This window comes from Bufo bufo, chromosome 4 (genome assembly GCF_905171765.1).
Source record: "Bufo bufo chromosome 4, aBufBuf1.1, whole genome shotgun sequence".
Classification (NCBI taxonomy): Eukaryota; Metazoa; Chordata; class Amphibia; order Anura; family Bufonidae; genus Bufo; species Bufo bufo.
Genome location: NC_053392.1, coordinates 105,494,654 through 105,514,681, shown reverse-complemented (window position 1 = coordinate 105,514,681; position 20,028 = coordinate 105,494,654). Strand labels below are relative to the sequence as shown.

The following is a 20,028-nucleotide window of genomic DNA, read 5'->3' as shown; positions in this document are numbered from 1 at the left end:
TGGTAAATTTGGCTATAATAATAAGAATATATATGTGAGATAACAGTAAGTGGTCTTGCCATGCAAGAACACTTAATAAAATAGTCCATTCTGAAAATGTATCCTTCATAGACAATGAAACGACTGTCTTAAATAAATGTAACAATCCTGCCTTCATGTTAGAATTACTTCTCGTCCGATGAAGCGTGGCCCATATTCCTAAAAAATTTATAATAAAAAAAAAGATAGGAAAAAATAGAAAAGCAAAAAAACAAAGAAAAAGAAATTACTAAGATGAATAAAAGCACAAATTCATTAAAACTACGACAAATCGAAACTCCTAATACCAAAGAAATGAATAACATATAGATCTTAACTATGTTAGGGGAAGAGGAAAGGGGGGAAAGATCAGGGGAGAGGAAGGGCAGAGGATGAAGAAGGGAAAGAAAAAAGGAATATCATTTATTGCTAATCAGGTCTTACAGGAATGGGGAAAAGCTTAAGTTTTTATTCAGACCACGAGGAGTGACCGTGTTCAACCGGAAAATCCACTTTGCCTCCCTTTGTGCCAGCAGACGTTTCCGATTGCCACCCCTCCCACCCACCAGAACTCTATCAATACCCCTTACCTTTAAAGGGATTCTGTCACCAGATTTAACCCTATTAAGCTAGCTGACATTAGCGATGTGCTAATGTCAGCTGAACCTAACTAGCCTATTCCTACTTTTATCTATGCCTCCGTTACGCCAGAAATATAACTTTTATAATATGCTAATTAGCCTCTAGGAGCGGGGGGAGGGGGGCGTTGTTCCTGCTCCTAGAGGCTCCGTTCTCCCACCTTTGTCGCCTCCCTCCAAGTCCTGATTGACAGGGCCAGGCAGCGCTCGCATCTGGTGAAATCTCGTGCCGTTCAGCATTCGGTGCAGGCGCGGTGAGGGAAAGACGCTCGCAGGCTGCCAGCTTCCTCACCACGCCTGCGCCGAATACTGAACGGCGTGAGATTTCCCCAGAGCACAGGGCTGGCAGACAGATGCGAGCGCTGCCTGGCCCTGGGAGAAAGGAGCCTCTAGGAGCAGGAACAACGCCCCTCCCCCCTGCTCCTAGAGGCTAATTAGCATATTATAAAAGTTATATTTCTAGCGTAACGGGGGCATAGATAAAAGTAGGAATAGGCTAGTTAGGTTCAGCTGACATTAGCACATCGCTAATGTCAGCTAGCTCAATAGGGTTAATTCTGGTGACAGAATCCCTTTAAGAGGGATCCATTACTGTCATGATGGGTCCTGTTCTCAGCCCTTGATTGGCACCAGAGCCCCTCGAATACAGTTCAGTTCTCCACTTTTGCACATATATGATGGGTCCTGAAGTGACGAGAGATGGTTTTCAATCCTGCAATGTCCTGCCCATCCTTGGCTGCCTCAATTCCAAGTACATGTTCTCTTGCGCGTCTCCGGAGTTCCCGTGAGGTCAAACCGTATAGTAAGTCACATGGGCATCTAGCCACATAGATCACCCCAATTGTACTACACGTTATAGTGTGTGTGATCTGGAAGGTTTTCTGGCCAGACCTGTCTGTAAAGGAAATTGTCCTTAAAATGTCAGGACAGGCAACACAACCGCCACATGGTCGGCAGCCCCATTTGGGGCCCTTGGAACCAAATGCTTTTCCTGGACGCATGCCCTCATAGTGGCTATGTACCAACATGTCCCGCAGGTTCTTTTCCCTTCTGTACGTAATGGACGGCCGGGAGGAAAAAGCTTTTTTTCTATAAGTAAGATATTCCAATATCTCTGTAAAATAGATGTCACCTGAATTGAAAGAGGTATTAAACCTCACCATATCTCCTTCCCGGTATATTGTGCTGCACTGTGTATTTGGTTCTGTTGGGGCAGTAGTTTGTGCTGCTCTGTGGTATATTGCTCTGCTGGGGCAGTATAATGTGCTGCATTGTGTATTTGGTTCTGTTGGGGCAGTATTATGTGCTGCATTGTGTATTTGGTTCTGTTGGGGCAGTATTATATGCTGCATTGTGTATTTGGTTCTGTTGGGGCAGTATTTTGTGCTACACTGTGTATTTGAGTCTGCTGGGACAATATTTTGCTCTACTCTGCAGTATTGGTTTTGATGGGGTGGTATTTTATGCTGTACTTTAGTATTTGGTTTTGATGGGGCAGTATTTTGTGCTGCACTGTGGTATATGGTTCTGCTGGGGCGGTATTTTGTGCTGCACTGTGGTATTTGGTTCTTCTGGGGCGGAATATTGTGCTGCACTGTGGTATATGGTTCTGCTGGGGCGGTATATTGTGCTGCACTGTGGTATATGGTTCTTCTGGGGCGGTATATTGTGCTGCACTGTGGTATTTGGTTCAGCTGGGGCAGTATATTGTGCTGCACTGTGGTATTTGGTTCTGCTGAGGCGGCATATTGTGCTGCACTGTGGTATATGGTTCTGCTGGGGCGGTATATTGTGCTGCACTGTGGTATTTGGTTCTGCTGAGGCGGTATATTGTGCTGCACTGTGGTATATGGTTCTGCTGGGGCAGTATATTGTGCTGCACTGTGGTATTTGGTTCTGCTGGAGTGGTATATTGTGCTGCACTGTGGTATTTGGTTCTGCTGAGGCGGTATATTGTGCTGCACTGTGGTATTTGGTTCTGCTGGGGCTGTATATTGTGCTGCACTGTGGTATTTGGTTCTGATGGGGGTGGTATATTGTGCTGCACTGTGGTATATGGTTCTGCTGGGGTGGTATATTGTGCTGCACTGTGGTATTTGGTTCTGCTGAGACGGTATATTGTGCTGCACTGTGGTATATGGTTTGTCTGGGGCGGTATATTGTGCTGCACTGTGGTATTTGGTTCTGCTGAGGCGGTATATTGTGCTGCACTGTGGTATATGGTTCTGCTGGGGCGGTATATTGTGCTGCACTGTGGTATTTGGTTCTGCTGAGGCGGTATATTGTGCTGCACTGTGGTATTTGGTTCTGCTGAGGCGGTATATTGTGCTGCACTGTGGTACTTGGTTCTGCTGAGGCGGTATATTGTGCTGCACTCTAGTATTTGGTTCTGCTGGGGCAGTATATTGTGCTGCACTGTGGTATATGGTTCTGCTGAGGCGGTATATTGTGCTGCACTATAGTATTTGGTTCTGCTGGGGGTGGTATATGGTTCTGCTGGGGCGGTATATTGTGCTGCACTATGGTATTTGGTTCTGCTGGGGCGGTATATTGTGCTGCACTGTGGTATTTGGTTCTGCTGGGGTGGTATATTGTGCTGCACTGTGGTATATGGTTCTGCTGGGGCAGTATATTGTGCTGCACTGTGATATTTGGTTCTGCTGGGTGGTATATTGTGCTGCACTATAGTATTTGGTTCTGCTGGGGCGGTATATTGTGCTGCACTGTGGTATTTGGTTCTGTTGAGGCGGTATATTGTGCTGCACTATAGTATTTGGTTCTGCTGGGTCGGTATATTGTGCTGCACTGTGGTATTTGGTTCTGCTGGGGCGGTATATTGTGCTGCACTGTGGTATTTGGTTCTGCTGGGGCGGTATATTGTGCTGCACTGTGGTATTTGGTTCTGCTGGGGCGGTAAATTGTGCTGCACTGTGGTATTTGGTTCTGCTGGGGCGATATACTGTGCTGCACTATAGTATTTGGTTCTGCTGGGGAGGTATATTGTGCTGCACTGTGGTATTTGGTTCTGCTGGGGCGGTATATTGTGCTGCACTGTGGTATTTGGTTCTGCTGGGGCGGTATATTGTGATGCACTGTGGTATTTGGTTCTTCTGGGGCGGTATATTGTGCTGCACTGTGGTATATGGTTCTGCTGGGGCGGTATATTGTGCTGCACTGTGGTATTTGGTTCTGCTGGGGCGGTATAGTGCTGCACTGTGGTATTTGGTTCTGCTGAGGCGGTATATTGTGCTGCACTATAGTATTTGGTTCTGCTGGGGCGGTATATTGTGCTGCACTATAGTATTTGGTTCTGCTGGGGCGGTATATTGTGCTGCACTGTGGTATTTGGTTCTGCTGGGGCGGTATATTGTGCTGCACTGTGGTATTTGGTTCTGCTGGGGTGGTATATTGTGCTGCACTGTGGTATATGGTTCTGCTGGGGCAGTATATTGTGCTGCACTGTGATATTTGGTTCTGCTGGGTGGTATATTGTGCTGCACTATAGTATTTGGTTCTGCTGGGGCGGTATATTGTGCTGCACTGTGGTATTTGGTTCTGTTAAGGCGGTATATTGTGCTGCACTATAGTATTTGGTTCTGCTGGGTCGGTATATTGTGCTGCACTGTGGTATTTGGTTCTGCTGGGGCGGTATATTGTGCTGCACTGTGGTATTTGGTTCTGCTGGGGCGGTATATTGTGCTGCACTGTGGTATTTGGTTCTGCTGGGGCGGTAAATTGTGCTGCACTGTGGTATTTGGTTCTGCTGGGGCGATATACTGTGCTGCACTATAGTATTTGGTTCTGCTGGGGGGTATATTGTGCTGCACTGTGGTATTTGGTTCTGCTGGGGCGGTATATTGTGCTGCACTGTGGTATTTGGTTCTGCTGGGGCGGTATATTGTGATGCACTGTGGTATTTGGTTCTTCTGGGGCGGTATATTGTGCTGCACTGTGGTATATGGTTCTGCTGGGGCGGTATATTGTGCTGCACTGTGGTATTTGGTTCTGCTGGGGCGGTATAGTGCTGCACTGTGGTATTTGGTTCTGCTGAGGCGGTATATTGTGCTGCACTATAGTATTTGGTTCTGCTGGGGCGGTATATTGTGCTGCACTGTGGTATTTGGTTCTGCTGGGGCGGTATATTGTGCTGCACTGTGGTATTTGGTTCTGCTGGGGCGGTATATTGTGCTGCACTGTGGTATTTGGTTCTGCTGAGGCGGTATATTGTGCTGCACTATAGTATTTGGTTCTGCTGGGGCGGTATATTGTGCTGCACTGTGGTATTTGGTTCTGCTGGGGCGGTATATTGTGCTGCCCTGTGGTATTTGGTTCTTCTGGGGCGGTATATTGTGCTGCACTGTGGTATATGGTTCTGCTGGGGCGGTATATTGTGCTGCACTGTGGTATTTGGTTCTGCTGGGGCGGTATAGTGCTGCACTGTGGTATTTGGTTCTGCTGAGGCGGTATATTGTGCTGCACTATAGTATTTGGTTCTGCTGGGGCGGTATATTGTGCTGCACTGTGGTATTTGGTTCTGCTGGGGCAGTATATTGTGCTGCACTGTGGTATTTGGTTCTGCTGGGGCGGTATATTGTGCTGCACTGTGGTATATGGTTCTGCTGGGGCGGTATATTGTGCTGCACTGTGGTATATGGTTCTGCTGGGGCAGTATATTGTGCTGCACTGTGATATTTGGTTCTGCTGGGTGGTATATTGTGCTGCACTATAGTATTTGGTTCTGCTGGGGCGGTATATTGTGCTGCACTGTGGTATTTGGTTCTGTTGAGGCGGTATATTGTGCTGCACTATAGTATTTGGTTCTGCTGGGGCGGTATATTGTGCTGCACTGTGGTATTTGGTTCTGCTGGGGCGGTATATTGTGCTGCACTGTGGTATATGGTTCTGCTGGGGCGGTATATTGTGCTGCACTGTGGTATATGGTTCTGCTGGGGCAGTATATTGTGCTGCACTGTGATATTTGGTTCTGCTGGGTGGTATATTGTGCTGCACTATAGTATTTGGTTCTGCTGGGGCGGTATATTGTGCTGCACTGTGGTATTTGGTTCTGTTGAGGCGGTATATTGTGCTGCACTATAGTATTTGGTTCTGCTGGGGCGGTATATTGTGCTGCACTGTGGTATTTGGTTCTGCTGGGGCGGTATATTGTGCTGCACTGTGGTATTTGGTTCTGCTGGGGCGATATATTGTGCTGCACTATAGTATTTGGTTCTGCTGGGGAGGTATATTGTGCTACACTGTGGTATTTGGTTCTGCTGGGGCGGTATATTGTGCTGCACTGTGGTATTTGGTTCTGCTGGGGCGGTATATTGTGCTGCACTGTGGTATATGGTTCTGCTGAGGCGGTATATTGTGCTGCACTATAGTATTTGGTTCTGCTAGGGCTGTATATAGTGCTGCACTGTGGTATTTGGTTCTGCTGGGGCGGTATATTGTGCTGCCCTGTGGTATTTGGTTCTTCTGGGGCGGTATATTGTGCTGCACTGTGGTATATGGTTCTGCTGGGGCGGTATATTGTGCTGCACTGTGGTATTTGGTTCTGCTGGGGCGGTATATTGTGCTGCACTATAGTATTTGGTTCTGCTGGGGCGGTATATTGTGCTGCACTGTGGTATTTGGTTCTGCTGGGGCAGTATATTGTGCTGCACTGTGGTATTTGGTTCTGCTGGGGCGGTATATTGTGCTGCACTGTGGTATTTGGTTCTGCTGGGGCGGTATATTGTGCTGTACTGTGGTATTTGGTTCTTCTGGGGCGGTATATTGTGCTGCACTGTGGTATATGGTTCTGCTGGGGCAGTATATTGTGCTGCACTGTGGTACTTGGTTCTGCTGGGGCGGTATATTGTGCTGCACTGTGGTATTTGGTTCTTCTGGGGCGGTATATTGTGCTGCACTGTGGTATTTGGTTCTTCTGGGGCGGTATATTGTGCTGCACTGTGGTATATGGTTCTGCTGGGGCAGTATATTGTGCTGCACTGTGGTATTTGGTTCTGCTGGGGCGGTATATTGTGCTGCACTATAGTATTTGGTTCTGCTGGGGCGGTATATTGTGCTGCACTGTGGTACTTGGTTCTGCTGGGGCGGTATATTGTGCTACACTGTGGTATTTGGTTCTGCTGGGGCGGTATATTGTGCTGCACTGTGGTATTTGGTTCTGCTGGGGCGGTATATTGTGCTGCACTGTGGTATATGGTTCTGCTGGGGCGGTATATTGTGCTGCACTGTGGTATTTGGTTCTTCTGGGGCGGTATATTGTGCTGCACTGTGGTATTTGGTTCTGCTGGGGCAGTATATTGTGCTGCACTGTGGTATTTGGTTCTGCTGAGGCGGTATATTGTGCTGCACTATAGTATTTGGTTCTGCTGGGGCAGTATATTGTGCTGCACTGTGGTATTTGGTTCTGCTGAGGCGGTATATTGTGCTGCACTGTGGTATTTGGTTCTGCTGGGGCGGTATATTGTGCTGCACTGTGGTATTTGGTTCTGCTGGGGCGGTATATTGTGCTGCACTGTGCTATTTGGTTCTTCTGGGGCGGTATATTGTGCTGCACTGTGGTATTTGGTTCTGCTGGGGCAGTATATTGTGCTGCACTGTGGTATATGGTTCTGCTGAGGCGGTATATTGTGCTGCACTATGGTATTTGGTTCTTCTGGGGCGGTATATTGTGCTGCACTGTGGTATTTGGTTCTTCTGGGGCAGTATATTGTGCTGCACTGTGGTATTCGGTTCTGCTGGGGCGGTATATTGTGCTGCACTGTGGTATTTGGTTCTTCTGAGGCGGTATATTGTGCTGCACTGTGGTATTTGGTTCTTCTGAGGCGGTATACTGTGCTGCACTGTGGTATTTGTTTCTGCTGGGGCGGTATATTGTGCTGCACTGTGGTATATGGTTCTGCTGGGGCAGTATATTGTGCTGCACTGTGATATTTGGTTCTGCTGGGGCAGTATATTGTGCTGCACTGTGGTATTTGGTTCTTCTGGGGCGGTATATTGTGCTGCACTGTGGTATCTGGTGTTGCTGGGGCGGTATATTGTGCTGCACTGTGGTATATGGTTCTGCTGGGGCAGTATATTGTGCTGCACTGTGGTATTTGGTTCTGCTGGGGCGGTATATTGTGCTGCACTGTGGTATATGGTTCTGCTGGGGCAGTATATTGTGCTGCACTGTGGTATTTGGTTCTGCTGGGGCAGTATATTGTGCTGCACTGTGGTATTTGGTTCTGCTGGGGCAGTATATTGTGCTGCACTGTGGTATTTGGTTCTGCTGGGGCGGTATATTGTGCTGCACTGTGGTATTTGGTTCTGCTGAGGCAGTATATTGTGCTGCACTGTGGTATATGGTTCTGCTGGGGCGGTATATTGTGCTGCCCTGTGGTATTTGGTTCTTCTGGGGCGGTATATTGTTCTGCACTGTGGTATATGGTTCTGCTGGGGCGGTATATTGTGCTGCACTGTGGTATTTGGTTCTGCTGGGGCGGTATATTGTGCTGCACTGTGGTATATGGTTCTGCTGGGGCGGTATATTGTGCTGCCCTGTGGTATTTGGTTCTGCTGGGGCGGTATATTGTGCTGGACTGTGGTATATGGTTCTGTTGGCGGTATATTGTGCTGCACTGTGGTATATGGTTCTTCTGGGGCAGTATATTGTGCTGCACTGTGGTATTTGGTTCTGCTGGGGCGGTATATTGTGCTGCCCTGTGGTATTTGGTTCTTCTGGGGCGGTATATTGTGCTGCACTATAGTATTTGGTTCTGCTGGGGCGGTATATTGTGCTGCACTGTGGTATTTGGTTCTGCTGGGGCGGTATATTGTGCTGCACTGTGGTATTTGGTTCTGCTGGGGCGGTATATTGTGCTGCACTATAGTATTTGGTTCTGCTGAGGCGGTATATTGTGCTGCACTGTGGTATTTGGTTCTGCTGGGGCGGTATATTGTGCTGCACTATAGTATTTGGTTCTGCTGGGGCGGTATATTGTGCTGCACTGTGGTATTGCTGGCCTTGCCTGCTTATATTGGCTCTGCCTTCAGTCAGTTTGCAGCCCCCTTACCTTCCCAGTCCACCCCTGACCTCATGGGGGCGCTGCATACATCCTTCACATCCCCCACCTGCAGAGCAGACCATGCATACACGAGAACCACATATTCCGTCTAACGTGCTGGAGTACTACAAGTCTCAGCATCGGTTTCACAGCTTGTTGACAGAAAATCCCTCATTTAACACTACTGCAGAGAAACGTGTTGTCCATAGCAACCGTGGACATAATAGGCCTCAGTAACATAACGCCAGGCTTTCTTCCGCCAGCCTTTAACTTATACGACGCCACTCCCACTGTAGTATCAGCACCCTCTGCAGCAAGCGATCGGCAACTGCGCATGCGCAGCCTAACTGCCCACCCTCGCTACGCCATAGGCTCTCCCTTCCCACCCGCCTCTTAGATCTCCACTGTGCGCACGCGCGTCTCCATTGCGCACTCGTTCACTGCCCATAGCAGGGGCCACGCCCTTTTTTTTTTCTTTTCTTTTTTTTCTTCTTGTTCTCATTTCCCGCCGGTGACGAGCTTCGAGGGCGCGCGCGGGTCACCTGATCGCCTTTCCCGCCACTGGGAGCGCGGCTGGACCGGAGATTGAAGCCAAGCGCGTTCGCGACGTCATCAGCGACCCCTCCCCCCCTCCTAAACAGATACAATAATACCGGCAGTGGCCGGGCGCCCCCCGGCACACAGCGCCATCTCCTGGAGGCCCTCGGGAGTCCGCGGCTCGTCTTTGTACTTCAGGCCTGTTATCTGTGCGCGGTGCTGGGGAGGAGTGGCGGGCCGGAGCCGCTTCCTGTCATCCGCGCACGGGAGGCCTCGCTGCGCCGCGGCCTAGATTTTTCGCCCTTGCCGGAAGCCTCGTCTCTTCTCCATGGATGTGACCGCCCCGCACGGAGGGGCAATGTGAACCCTGGAGCGCCGGCACTGAGGATGAGGACCCCGGCACCCGTGCACTAGAGCCCGGGCCTTGAGTGGCGTGCAGCGCCCCCCGGAGACAATGACCTGGGGGTGAGGAGCCGGGGGGAGCCGCCTGATTCTGTCTGCTGGAGCCCGCGCCTGGAAGCAGTCTGCAATGAACCCAGTGAATGCCACCTCTCTGTTCATCTCAGCGAGCCGACTGGTGCTGAACTACGACCCCGAGGACCCGCAGGCTGCCGCCGAGATCTGCAGGATGCTGCCCTTCTTCAGGCAGGCCCTGGCCTGCTGTGTGTGCGGTGAGCCGGGGGCTGGATCGGGGTGTGATCAGGCAGGCCCGTGGTGGCCCAGGGGGAGTGATCTGCATGGCAAGTGCCGTCTGCTGGCTGCAGCTCCTATGAACCACAGCTCCCAGCATGCACTGGTGTAGGGTAGCGCCAACAGCAGGCAATTATTGGGAAGGCAGTGTCCTGAGCTGCTGTAAGATCTATCAATACTCTGTTGCCCATAGCAACCAATCAGATTCCACCTGTCATTGTTTGGTGCTCCTTTGAAAAAAAAAAAAAAGATGGTATCTGGTTGCTATGGGCAACAAAGCCCCCCATTATTTCTCTGCTTACCCAGCGCAATCACTATACGGTATAGTCGGTCTGCATTGTTAACGGCGCGAAAACCGCGCTATGACTGCAGTCTGTGTGGTCTTACCCTGAGTCTGCGTTCACACAACCGTGCTGCAAACGGCTGATCCGTAAAAACACTGTGGACAATTAGAACACGTATTCTTTTTGCGGGGTCATGGCACGGATTACTGTCCGTGTCTTTTGCGGCTCCATTGAAGTGAATGGGTCTGCATCCAAGTTGCAAAAAAATGCGGCCCAAAACGGCGGTCGTGTGAATGTCGCCGTAGGCTGCGCGGATGTAACCCTATCGGATTTTGTGGCTGCGGTCAGTTTGCCTCTCGCACTTTTCGCGGGCCCCGTTGTAGAAATGCTTATTCTCGTCTGCCAATCGGATCAGGATTGGACATGCTGTGTAACTTTCTGCACGTGGAGGACTTCTGTCATGGTCCAGTGTACGTGCGCCTCTGGGCAGACCCGGGGACGTGGAAGCGTTCTGCCGCTGGTGCCCAGTGTCTCGTGGTGGTGGTTCTTCCATCTGTATGTAGGGGAATCTGTGACATATCGGCTCCACCGCAGGACTATGGAAGGGGGGTTTATGGGGGTTTTGACTTGTAACGCGCTGCAAAATCCATGTGGCAAATTTACCCTTCGTTAAAGGGGTTGACTTTTATAATCTGCTACTCCCCCCCAATGACGGACCCAGGGGCTGTCCTGTCTCCTGCCTGATCTGGAGAGGACATCCCTGTTTGGGTGCAGAGCCGCCCAACACAGAGCGCAGGGCCCTTTAATATGAATAGTGCCCATGCACGATACCTGCCGGGCTCCGGATGGTTGCCTCAGCAACTCCCCTGCCAAGCATGCATGGTCCTGGCTGTTTAACCCTTTCATCGCTGTGGCCCAGGAGGGCACTGCCTGCCTTTCGGTTCCCCAACGTTACCTGTCTTGTCACCTACAGGGATGTGTGCTGCTGTTAGGCTGTAATAAGACTCTGTATGGCCATGTTCACACCTCGTGGTCAGGTTGGTGAAGAGATGATCGGGGCAGACTTCATTTCTGTCGGATTGAGCTCACTTTCAGTTTCACTTTCACGGTTTGCTCCTATATTGCAGTAACTCGGGCTCATCCTGCCGTGGATGGATTCTGACCAGTGTTGTTACTCCTGTTCCTGCGGCTGCTTTATTCTGTAAAGAGGACCTGCCACCAAAAAGTGCGGTGCCGTTTGGCAGCCCCATGTCAGAGCAGGAGGAGCTGAACAGATGTATATTTGTGTTTGGACTGCTATCGGTCCCCAGTGATAGCACTGTGTGTATGTGTCAGTCCCTGATGACCCCCCTCCCCCTCCTGGACCTATAGCTGCTGATGTAAATGTAAGAGTTACAAGTTTTACTGAACCTTTTCCCACCAAAATATACATCAATCTGCTCGGCTTCTCCTGCTGTATATACGACCGTTGTTGTTTTGCGGTCTGCTAATTACGGATACGCAAAACACAGATACTAGCCGGGAGCGTTCTGCATTTTGCGGACCACACATGGCCGGATAGAAATGACTATTCTTGTCCAATAGGACTTGCTCTCTCTTTTGCGGGGCTGCGGAACGGAACTGTGGATGTGGACTGCACACCCTGTGCTGTCCACATGTTTTGCTGCCCCATTGAAATGAATGGGTCTGCGCCTGTTCCGCAAAATTGTGGAATGGGTGCGGATCCATTCATGCGGTCTTCTGAATGAGCCCTTATTGAGGATGTGGGGCTGTCTGGAAGTATTAACTGTATTACTGCTGGATCCCTCTTTCCTCCATTGATAAAATGGTCAGTGTTAAAGGTAATGTCCCAAGAAAATCGCCTATCCCTGCAATCTGAAGAGCAAGGCGCCCCCCGAGCCCCCTCTGAGTGTGGCAGCGCTCTCTACGTCACCCCCACTGAAATGGACAGCTATGTGTTCTACCACTCCATTCTGAGGGGGGGCTCGGGACTCTTCGTTCTTGGGGTCACGGGGCCTCAGTGGTCAGATCCCTGTGATCCTGTGGGTAGGTGATAGCTATTTTGTGGGTTATGTTAACCCCTTAGTAAAGAGGCACTTAACTAAAAGCCACATGCTATCTAATGAGCATTGCACGTGTTGTGGTGGGGCCCATAACCGGTGTTGTCCAGTGCAGGTGGAGTGTTACTCAGTGCTGCCGGCTAGTGGTGTGTCCTCCACACCAGGCCCTCATCCCGTGAGGTCTTTCTGTTTTGCGGATGTCTATTAGGAAAGGCAGTCACGAGAGGACACCAGAGATTGTCCCCATGTGTGACATGTTGTACATTGTTGTCGCTCGGCATGTGTCAGGACTGAGGTGGCGGTGTACAGCCGGTGTGATGAGTGAGCAGTGCCCCATTGGAATCAAGTTTGTGGGTTGTAAACCTAAAAAGCCGACGTTCTTAACGCAGCAGCGTCCTGTGTGTATCGCCGTCAGAGCGCTGCTGGGTACACGTCGGTGTGAGATGAGAGGCCTTCACTGCCGCAGACTCCGCTTCATGTCTCAGTATGATGGGGGGAGCAGATGTAGGATGGGATCAGACACAACAATGTCTGTGCGCTGAGCCGGCAGATAGTGTGCTGCAGAACCGTGCTCCCCTGCTTTTAACCCTTTCAGTACTGGGGGTATATTGGACTCGTGCAAAGCTCAGAAAAATTTGCACTTTCTTACTATGGAAGATTGTATTGGATATTAAAGGATCTGTCTGATTCCCAAGACCAATTTTATTTCTGTCCGGGGGAAGTGTTATTGGTGGTCCTTCCCAATAGACTGCCACTCCTCCTGGGGGGACCAAAAGTGTGACGACCCGTCTATGCTGCTTGTGCCATTTATAGGAACTTCTGCTCCCACAGGGACCGGAGCCTCGGTGGTGAACAGGACTGCCTTTTTTCCTTTGTTAAACGCTTTCCCAGCCATAATTACAATTGGTTGTCAGGGTGGACAATCGTGCTTCTTTGCTCATGCAATGTATTAAAGTAGGCTGCTCAGTAAATTATTTGCCCCCCTTCCCCTGTACACAGTGTGTATACCTTGTGGAACGTGTGATGTCACCATAGCACCAGAAACCAAGCCCTGCCTTATCTGTACATGGATCTCCCTCCGCTTCAGACTAGCACAGACATTTTTCGGTAAAGGTGTAAAAGTAGATGGGACTGGGTAGACCAGGCAGAAATTGGTGGTGTCTCCACATGACTCGGCCCCCTCTGCACAGGGAATCCCTGCGATGTCATCAGAATTGTGAAATCGGGCACACAGCGTTCCTATAGGAGCACTGTTTTCTGGGATTATTTTGGATCCCTGACGCAGGACAGGTTCGCGCTTTGTGTAACAGCCCAGTCCTGTTGATGGGACCACATACAGGAGCGTGTGGTGTCACCAGACCCTCCATGTGAACGGGATGCCACCACAGGGACCAGGTCATCGACCCCTGTGGTGTAATCAGGAAGGGGTTAACCAAGAAGCCATGCTAGTGCACCGATGTGTGATAAAGGACGCTGTACACAATCCTATCTTTTGCGTGTATCCAGTCCACCTGTTTTTGCGGATCAGCTGTTGGCTAGGGATGAGTGAATCGTTGTCAGATGAAACAACCGAAGTTGATTCACATAAAACTTAGTTTCAATACTGTATGGAGTGAGTGCTCCGTACGGTATTAGAATGTATTGGCTCAGATGAGCCGAAGGTATTACTTCGAAGTCTTGCGTAATAACTTGCTTTCTACTGTAAAAAAACATTTCCTGAACTCTGGTTCAGTCCCAAGGTACGGGAAATGTTTTTTTACAGTAGAAATTAATTTATGAAGTTATGATGCAAAGTCTCGCGAGTCTTTGCAAAGTAATAACTTCGGCTCATCTGAGCCAATACATTCTAATACCGTACAGAGCGCTCGCACCGTACAGTATTGAAATGAAGTTTTATGCGAATCGACTTCGGTTGTTCGTCCCTAGTGTTGACCCTTTCATTTCTATGGGGCCACAAAAGATACGGACAGCACACCGCGTGCTCTCTGCGTCCGTATGTCCCATTCTTGGCTGCATTGTGGACTAGGGTAGGACGTTTCAACAAGAGTATGGAGCAGGGAAAGTGCAGGGCACACAGCCGCGATCTAGGTTTTGCGGACTTGCGCAGTTGGGTGCATGAGGCCTTAGTCTATAGATGTAACGCGTGTCATATATAAAAGTTTAACAATTCTGTTTTTGTTTTTTCTTCAGGAAATTTGCTTGAAGACCCTGTATCTCCAATCAATTCAACTTGTCAGCATTATGTGTGCAAGCAGTGCAAGGGTAAAAAGATGATGATGAAGCCTTCCTGCAGCTGGTGTAAGGACTACGACCAGTTTGAGGAGAATAAGCAGTTGGGCATCTTGGTGAGCTGCTACAAGAAGCTATGCGAGTACATCACACACACACCGCTGGCACGGGACGTATTAAGTACCATGGAGTGCTCGGCTGACATTTTGGCATTTCTTCCTGAGGAAACTGTGGAAGAATCTACACCCGAGGAAGAGCAGGGGAGAACTTCTGGGCCCCCCTCACCGCTGTGTCCTTCTCATTCTCCTTTACCCTCTAATTCAGAACTGGCAACTGAACCAGAAGCAAACCTCTGCCCCATCCCCCAAGACGCACCAGATCTCAATAGTGAGTGCACAGTTGCTAATGGTTTGCCCAACTGCAATGGACTATCGTCTGAAACTGATCTTGCTGTAAATATCCCTACCCCTGAGAGCCCCGGCCCCATCGACCTTTGTTGCACACCTGTCGATATTAAAACAGAGGACCTGTCGGAGAGCCTAGAGACGGTCTGTGACCAGGTTTCCACAAGTGACTTATGTTCAGCTGGACTTGATATATGTGGTTATAACGATGATCTTAAAAGCAGTGATCCTCTGCTTCTTAGCGTCGAGGAAGTTCTCCAGAGCCTCGAAACGGTTTCCGGTTCCGAAGTCACGGACTGCGACCTGCAGCATGCTCTGGACACGTCCGTGTCAAATGGAACGTTTTTGGATATTTGCCCACAGCCGCTTACACATGCTGTCCTGTTGTCCGACAGCCACGCTCCCCCTCTTGGTGTCTCCTGTACAGCTGCAACCCTAAAAATGGTGAAAACTAACCGCAAGCGGTCTCGTTCAGAGAGTGACAGTGAGAAAGTCCTGCCACTGCCCATTTCCAGCATTATCCTCGGGCCGGCGATAGGTTCCCAGACTCCTTTTCTACTAACTCGGGAAAACAGAAACTTCTTTCAGCCTATTGTTACTGTCCCCAATGGGGGTAGCTCCTCCAAAATTAGCAAGACCATTCTTTTATCGAATAAAACCTTGAAGAAAAATCCGGAGCACATGCATAAGAAAACGCATCCGAAATCCAAGCCACCATTGCTGAAAACAAAGGACAAGGTAAAGGAGAAACTCTCCAGCAATAACGTGGTCCCCGGGAGCCCGACAAAAACTGTGTATAAAAAGCCACCTGAGAAGAAAGGCTGCAAATGTGGACGTGCTACTCAAAATCCAAGTGTTCTTACCTGTCGGGGCCAGCGATGTCCTTGCTATTCAAATCGGAAAGCGTGTCTGGACTGCATTTGCCGTGGCTGCCAAAACTCTTACATGGCAAATGGGGAGAAGAAGTTGGAGGCGTTTGCTGTGCCAGAGAAGGCTTTAGAACAGACCCGGCTCACTTTGGGCATTAACGTGACCAGCATTGCGGTACGCAATGCCAGCACGAGCGCCAGTGTCATTAATGTTGCGGGCTCTCCTGTAGCGACTTTTTTAGCTGCCAGTCCCCACGATGACAAAAGCTTAGATGAAGCGATAGACTTGAGATTTGACTGTTAATAGAGCCAGCCATCCCTGGCTGTTTAGGGGGCAGGAGAATGGTTGCAGTTTTATGGCAGCTATGGTTCTGTCGGGTTTCCTTGCCAGAGCTTCTGCATATAGATCACTTGTATCAAGTGTGTTTATTGCTAAGTTATGTGTTCATGTTTGTGGGGTCGGGAGGGGTGGATGGGACAATGAATTGTAACCCTAAAGTCTGTCAGTTTTCTATTTCTTCAGTCTGAGGGTTGACTCGAAGACTTATGTTTTTTTTTTTTTTTTTTTCTCTGATGCACCTGATTTATAGAAAATGATCTTTGGCAAGAAAGAGCAACCACGCAACAACCTCTTGTATCCTGTCATACATTGTTTTAACCATTGCCCGTCGTCGCCATGATGTTGGCTTTCTAAACTACTTTGTCACTTCATATAGGAAACAAAGTACAAATTTCACAGTAGTTTGATTGCAACGATCCATGTGATGCACACGAGGGTTCACTGACACTTGGCAATATTTCCCCCTTCACGTGTAAATTTTTACGATAATTCACTCCTTTGTCTAATGTACATGCTGCATTCCAAAGATGTAACATCCCCTTAAGTACATGTGAGACTTTCCTTAATGCTGTCCTCATGAGTTCACCCACAGCAGTATTTGATGTCTGGTAGATCACACAGGTAGCATTGGTCTTGGCCTACATACATTTAGGGTGATGGTATAGAATACCAATAGTTGATGGCCTTGTCTACCCAAAATGATCCCCTTGGGATGGAGGGTTCAGCATGTCAGCAGCTTATAGCCCTCAGTTCCTGGCGTATATCTATCTTGCATCTTCTGGCTTATCGAGGAGTCGTGTCTGTAGAAGACGGGGTAACTGGGCTGCCGTAGTCATTTACACATAGCCGGTGGTCACTGAATGCTTGATATTTCTGATGATCAGAAGATACATTCTACCACACGTGTATTCCTAAATGGGTCGTTTGTTTCATGTATACCGTACACTAGAGCACTTGATGTGGAGACGGTGATCCTCTTGTTAGGATGTGTGCATACGAGGCCATTTGTGGAGCAGCCTGCCACTTCTCCATGCAGTTGTGGTGATCTGAACATGGATCAGCAGTGGGTCTGTGAACCATGGAGGGTCAGGGTCTTTCCACCAGTCATCTGAATGTGTCCTTAATCTATTACTGATGCGCGTCTCCTTTCACATACGTGGAGCCGATTACAGATGTTTAATGGGTGAAGATGTTGCCGTTTCATTCATATGTCGTGTCCATCTGGTCACTGAAATTCTAATCTGGAACCAGATTGTCAAAGGCTGTTGCTGAGAGCTGTGCCATGTCTAATACGCAAAATTGGAATAGTAACCGAATCGGAGAAATCCCTGCATGTCGGGATCTTAATTTAACCTGCTGGATCATACTCTGATATCCGGCCTTCTATTTGGTCCACCACATTGTAGGATTTTTTTCACCCCAGCTGTACAATATAGGAGGCTTTTCATTTTTAGGAGTTAATTTAAAAAAAAAAAAAGGCACAGAAGGTATTAGAATAATTAAAAAAAACTAAATTATAGATGCTTTCCCAAACTCACCCTGTACCAGTACCACTACTCCTATCCTCCCTGCTGCACCCATGACGTCATGTGTTGCATGCAGCGATGTATCTGTTTATTGCACACATCTGCTGTAGCCAATCGCTGGCCTCAGCAGTAAACAGCACAAGGCCAGTGATTGGATGCAGTGGTCATGTGCTGTATATGAGCACATCGGAGGGCTTTTTAAAAAAAATAAATTATAATTTAAACTCCTACAACCATTTTAAAGCTTAATTTTTATAAGCCACATGAAATATTAGTTCCGTAGAAGTGTCTCCTTTGCCTTAAACGCTCCCTTCGGCTACAAAAACGTTTCCTTAATTCTATGTCTCCAGAGGTCGTCCTGCCAATTTAATGTCATTCTGCCGTAAAACAACCTGTGTCATTTGTGCAAGTAAATTCTTAGGCTGCTTTCACGTGGTCTTGTGTGGTTTGTGACGGCCGCGTTTCCCATACCGACCAGAGGTCTACTGTTCCTTACGACGCAGTAGATCCTTGCTCCGTACTGGAACTCGCAGCATTATAGATTGCCATGATGCAGCGGCGGGTCCATAAAAATGCAGCCGTCACACTGACCGTATTCTTCCAGACTCCACGTGGCCATTAGACAGAGGGTTTTAGGAATTTTTCAAAAAAAAAGTAATTTTCAACGTTCCCATAGTTGTAGGGGGAAGCATTAGTTGCCTGTTGGGTACGTACGCAATCCTGATCTTTACAGTGTATGGAGATTGTTGCCCCCAAAGTTCACTATGTAGTGGCATGATGCCTTGAAAGAATAGATGGAAATGCCTACAACAGTCCTGATTTTGTGCATAACCAATTAACTTTTTGCAGCTATTCTACGTAAGTACTTCTGAAGTATTATGAGGTCATGAGTTTAGGAAGGGACCACATCTTATGGGACCGGCACCTCCAGCTACGCTCCAATAAAGCTGAAAGCCTCCCTGTCTGGGTGGTGTGAGAAGGATGGCGGACTGGTGCTCTCTGCATCAGTTATGAGACTGTTAAAGGGGTTGTCTCACTCCAAGTGGCATTTATCATGTAGAGAAGGTTAATACAAGGCACTTACTAATGTATTGTGATTATCCATATTGCCTCCTTTGCCGGCTGGATTCATTTTTCCATCACATTATACACTGCTCGTTTCCATGGTTTCAACCATCCTGCAAGCCATCAGTGGTGGTCATGATTGCACACTATAGGAAAAAGCACTAGTCTATTTGATGACTGGGAGCGGGAGCTCACATAGGCCAGCGCTTTTTCCTATAGTGTGCAAGCACGATCACCACTGCTGGATTGCAGGGTGGTCGAAACCATGGAAACGAGCAGTGTATGATGTGATGGAAAAATGAATCCAGCCAGCAAAGGAAGCAATATGGAGAATCACAATACATTAGTAACTGCCTTGTATTAACCTTCTCTACATGATAAATGCTAGTTGCTGGAGTGAGACAACCCTTTTAATTTGTTTGCTGGTCCTTTTTAATGTTAGAGATCAGTTAAGCTTATTGAAACATTATATAGTTGATCAAATACCTCTAGAAGGGTGTTCTCCGATGTCAAGGGTTTTTATGACGTTCTTTAGAAAGGGGCCACCTCCGCTCCTGCCCGTGTATTCTCTGCACCATTCATTGGGATGGGGCTGAGCCGCAGCACTAGATCCAGACCATGGGAATTAAAGCGGCAGTATCTGGGTGGTGAAAAATAAATCTAACCTCTTACAACTCCTTTAAGCTTTCTTCACACACAAATCTATTGAGGTTTTTTTTGTTGTTAAAAAGTTATATATTTTTTTTTTAGATTATTTATATTATTAAATTTTAAACAGTGAATTTCAACTCCCATGGGGGGGTGGGGACTAAAACATGCCATGTTATCTAAAAACGCACAAACACAACACACAAAAATGGCATGCAAAATGCTTTCTCTGTAGCGTGCCTCATAATTCACTAGGTTTTAAAAGCTTTTTCTTGGAGGAAAATGGTCTAACTTCAGGATAGGTCAGCAGTATCTGATTGGTGGGGGGCTCTGGCACTGCCATCCAGCAGCGTTGTGAAGAGGCTGCGGCGCTCTTCGCAGTATACCAAGCACAGCGCTGTACGTGAATGGGACTGATGAAAATGACATCACTGGCCTTGGAAGTAGCTGCAGCTTCATACAGCTGATCGGAGCGGTCCGAAAGTTGTACCCCCCCCCCCCCCCCCCACCCACCCATCAGATATTGATGACCTAGCCGGAGGACAGGTCATCAGTATTAAACACCCTAAAAACCTCAAACAACATAAATGGCAAAAAGACTGTGAAACCACCAGGGGTAATGTCACACTGGTGAGTGTGGTCCGGGAGAAACAATCCGTGTGA

At 48.4% G+C, this 20,028-nt stretch overlaps 1 protein-coding gene and 1 long non-coding RNA gene across 2 annotated transcripts in view; one reads left to right on the top strand and one right to left on the bottom strand.

The window, feature by feature from the left end:
• The window catches only part of LOC120997527, a 1,081,373-nt gene that overhangs the window by 278,250 nt on the left and 783,095 nt on the right, over positions 1-20,028 (bottom strand). The gene's annotated exons all lie outside the window — the stretch shown is intronic.
• MSL2 (MSL complex subunit 2) lies at positions 9,210-17,607 on the top strand. Its single transcript, XM_040427606.1, has 2 exons — positions 9,210-9,921; positions 14,475-17,607. The coding sequence occupies exons 1-2, from the start codon at positions 9,780-9,782 to the stop codon at positions 16,088-16,090; spliced, it is 1,758 nt and encodes a 585-aa protein (XP_040283540.1). The 5' UTR covers positions 9,210-9,779; the 3' UTR covers positions 16,091-17,607.

Coding starts and splice junctions, on each gene's coding strand:
- MSL2 (XM_040427606.1), top strand. CDS start 9,780: ATGAACCCAGTGAATGCCACCTCTCTGTTCATCTCAGCGAGCCGACTG. Junction 9,922..14,474: donor CCTGGCCTGCTGTGTGTGCG/GTGAGCCGGGGG, acceptor TTTTTTCTTCAG/GAAATTTGCTTGAAGACCCT.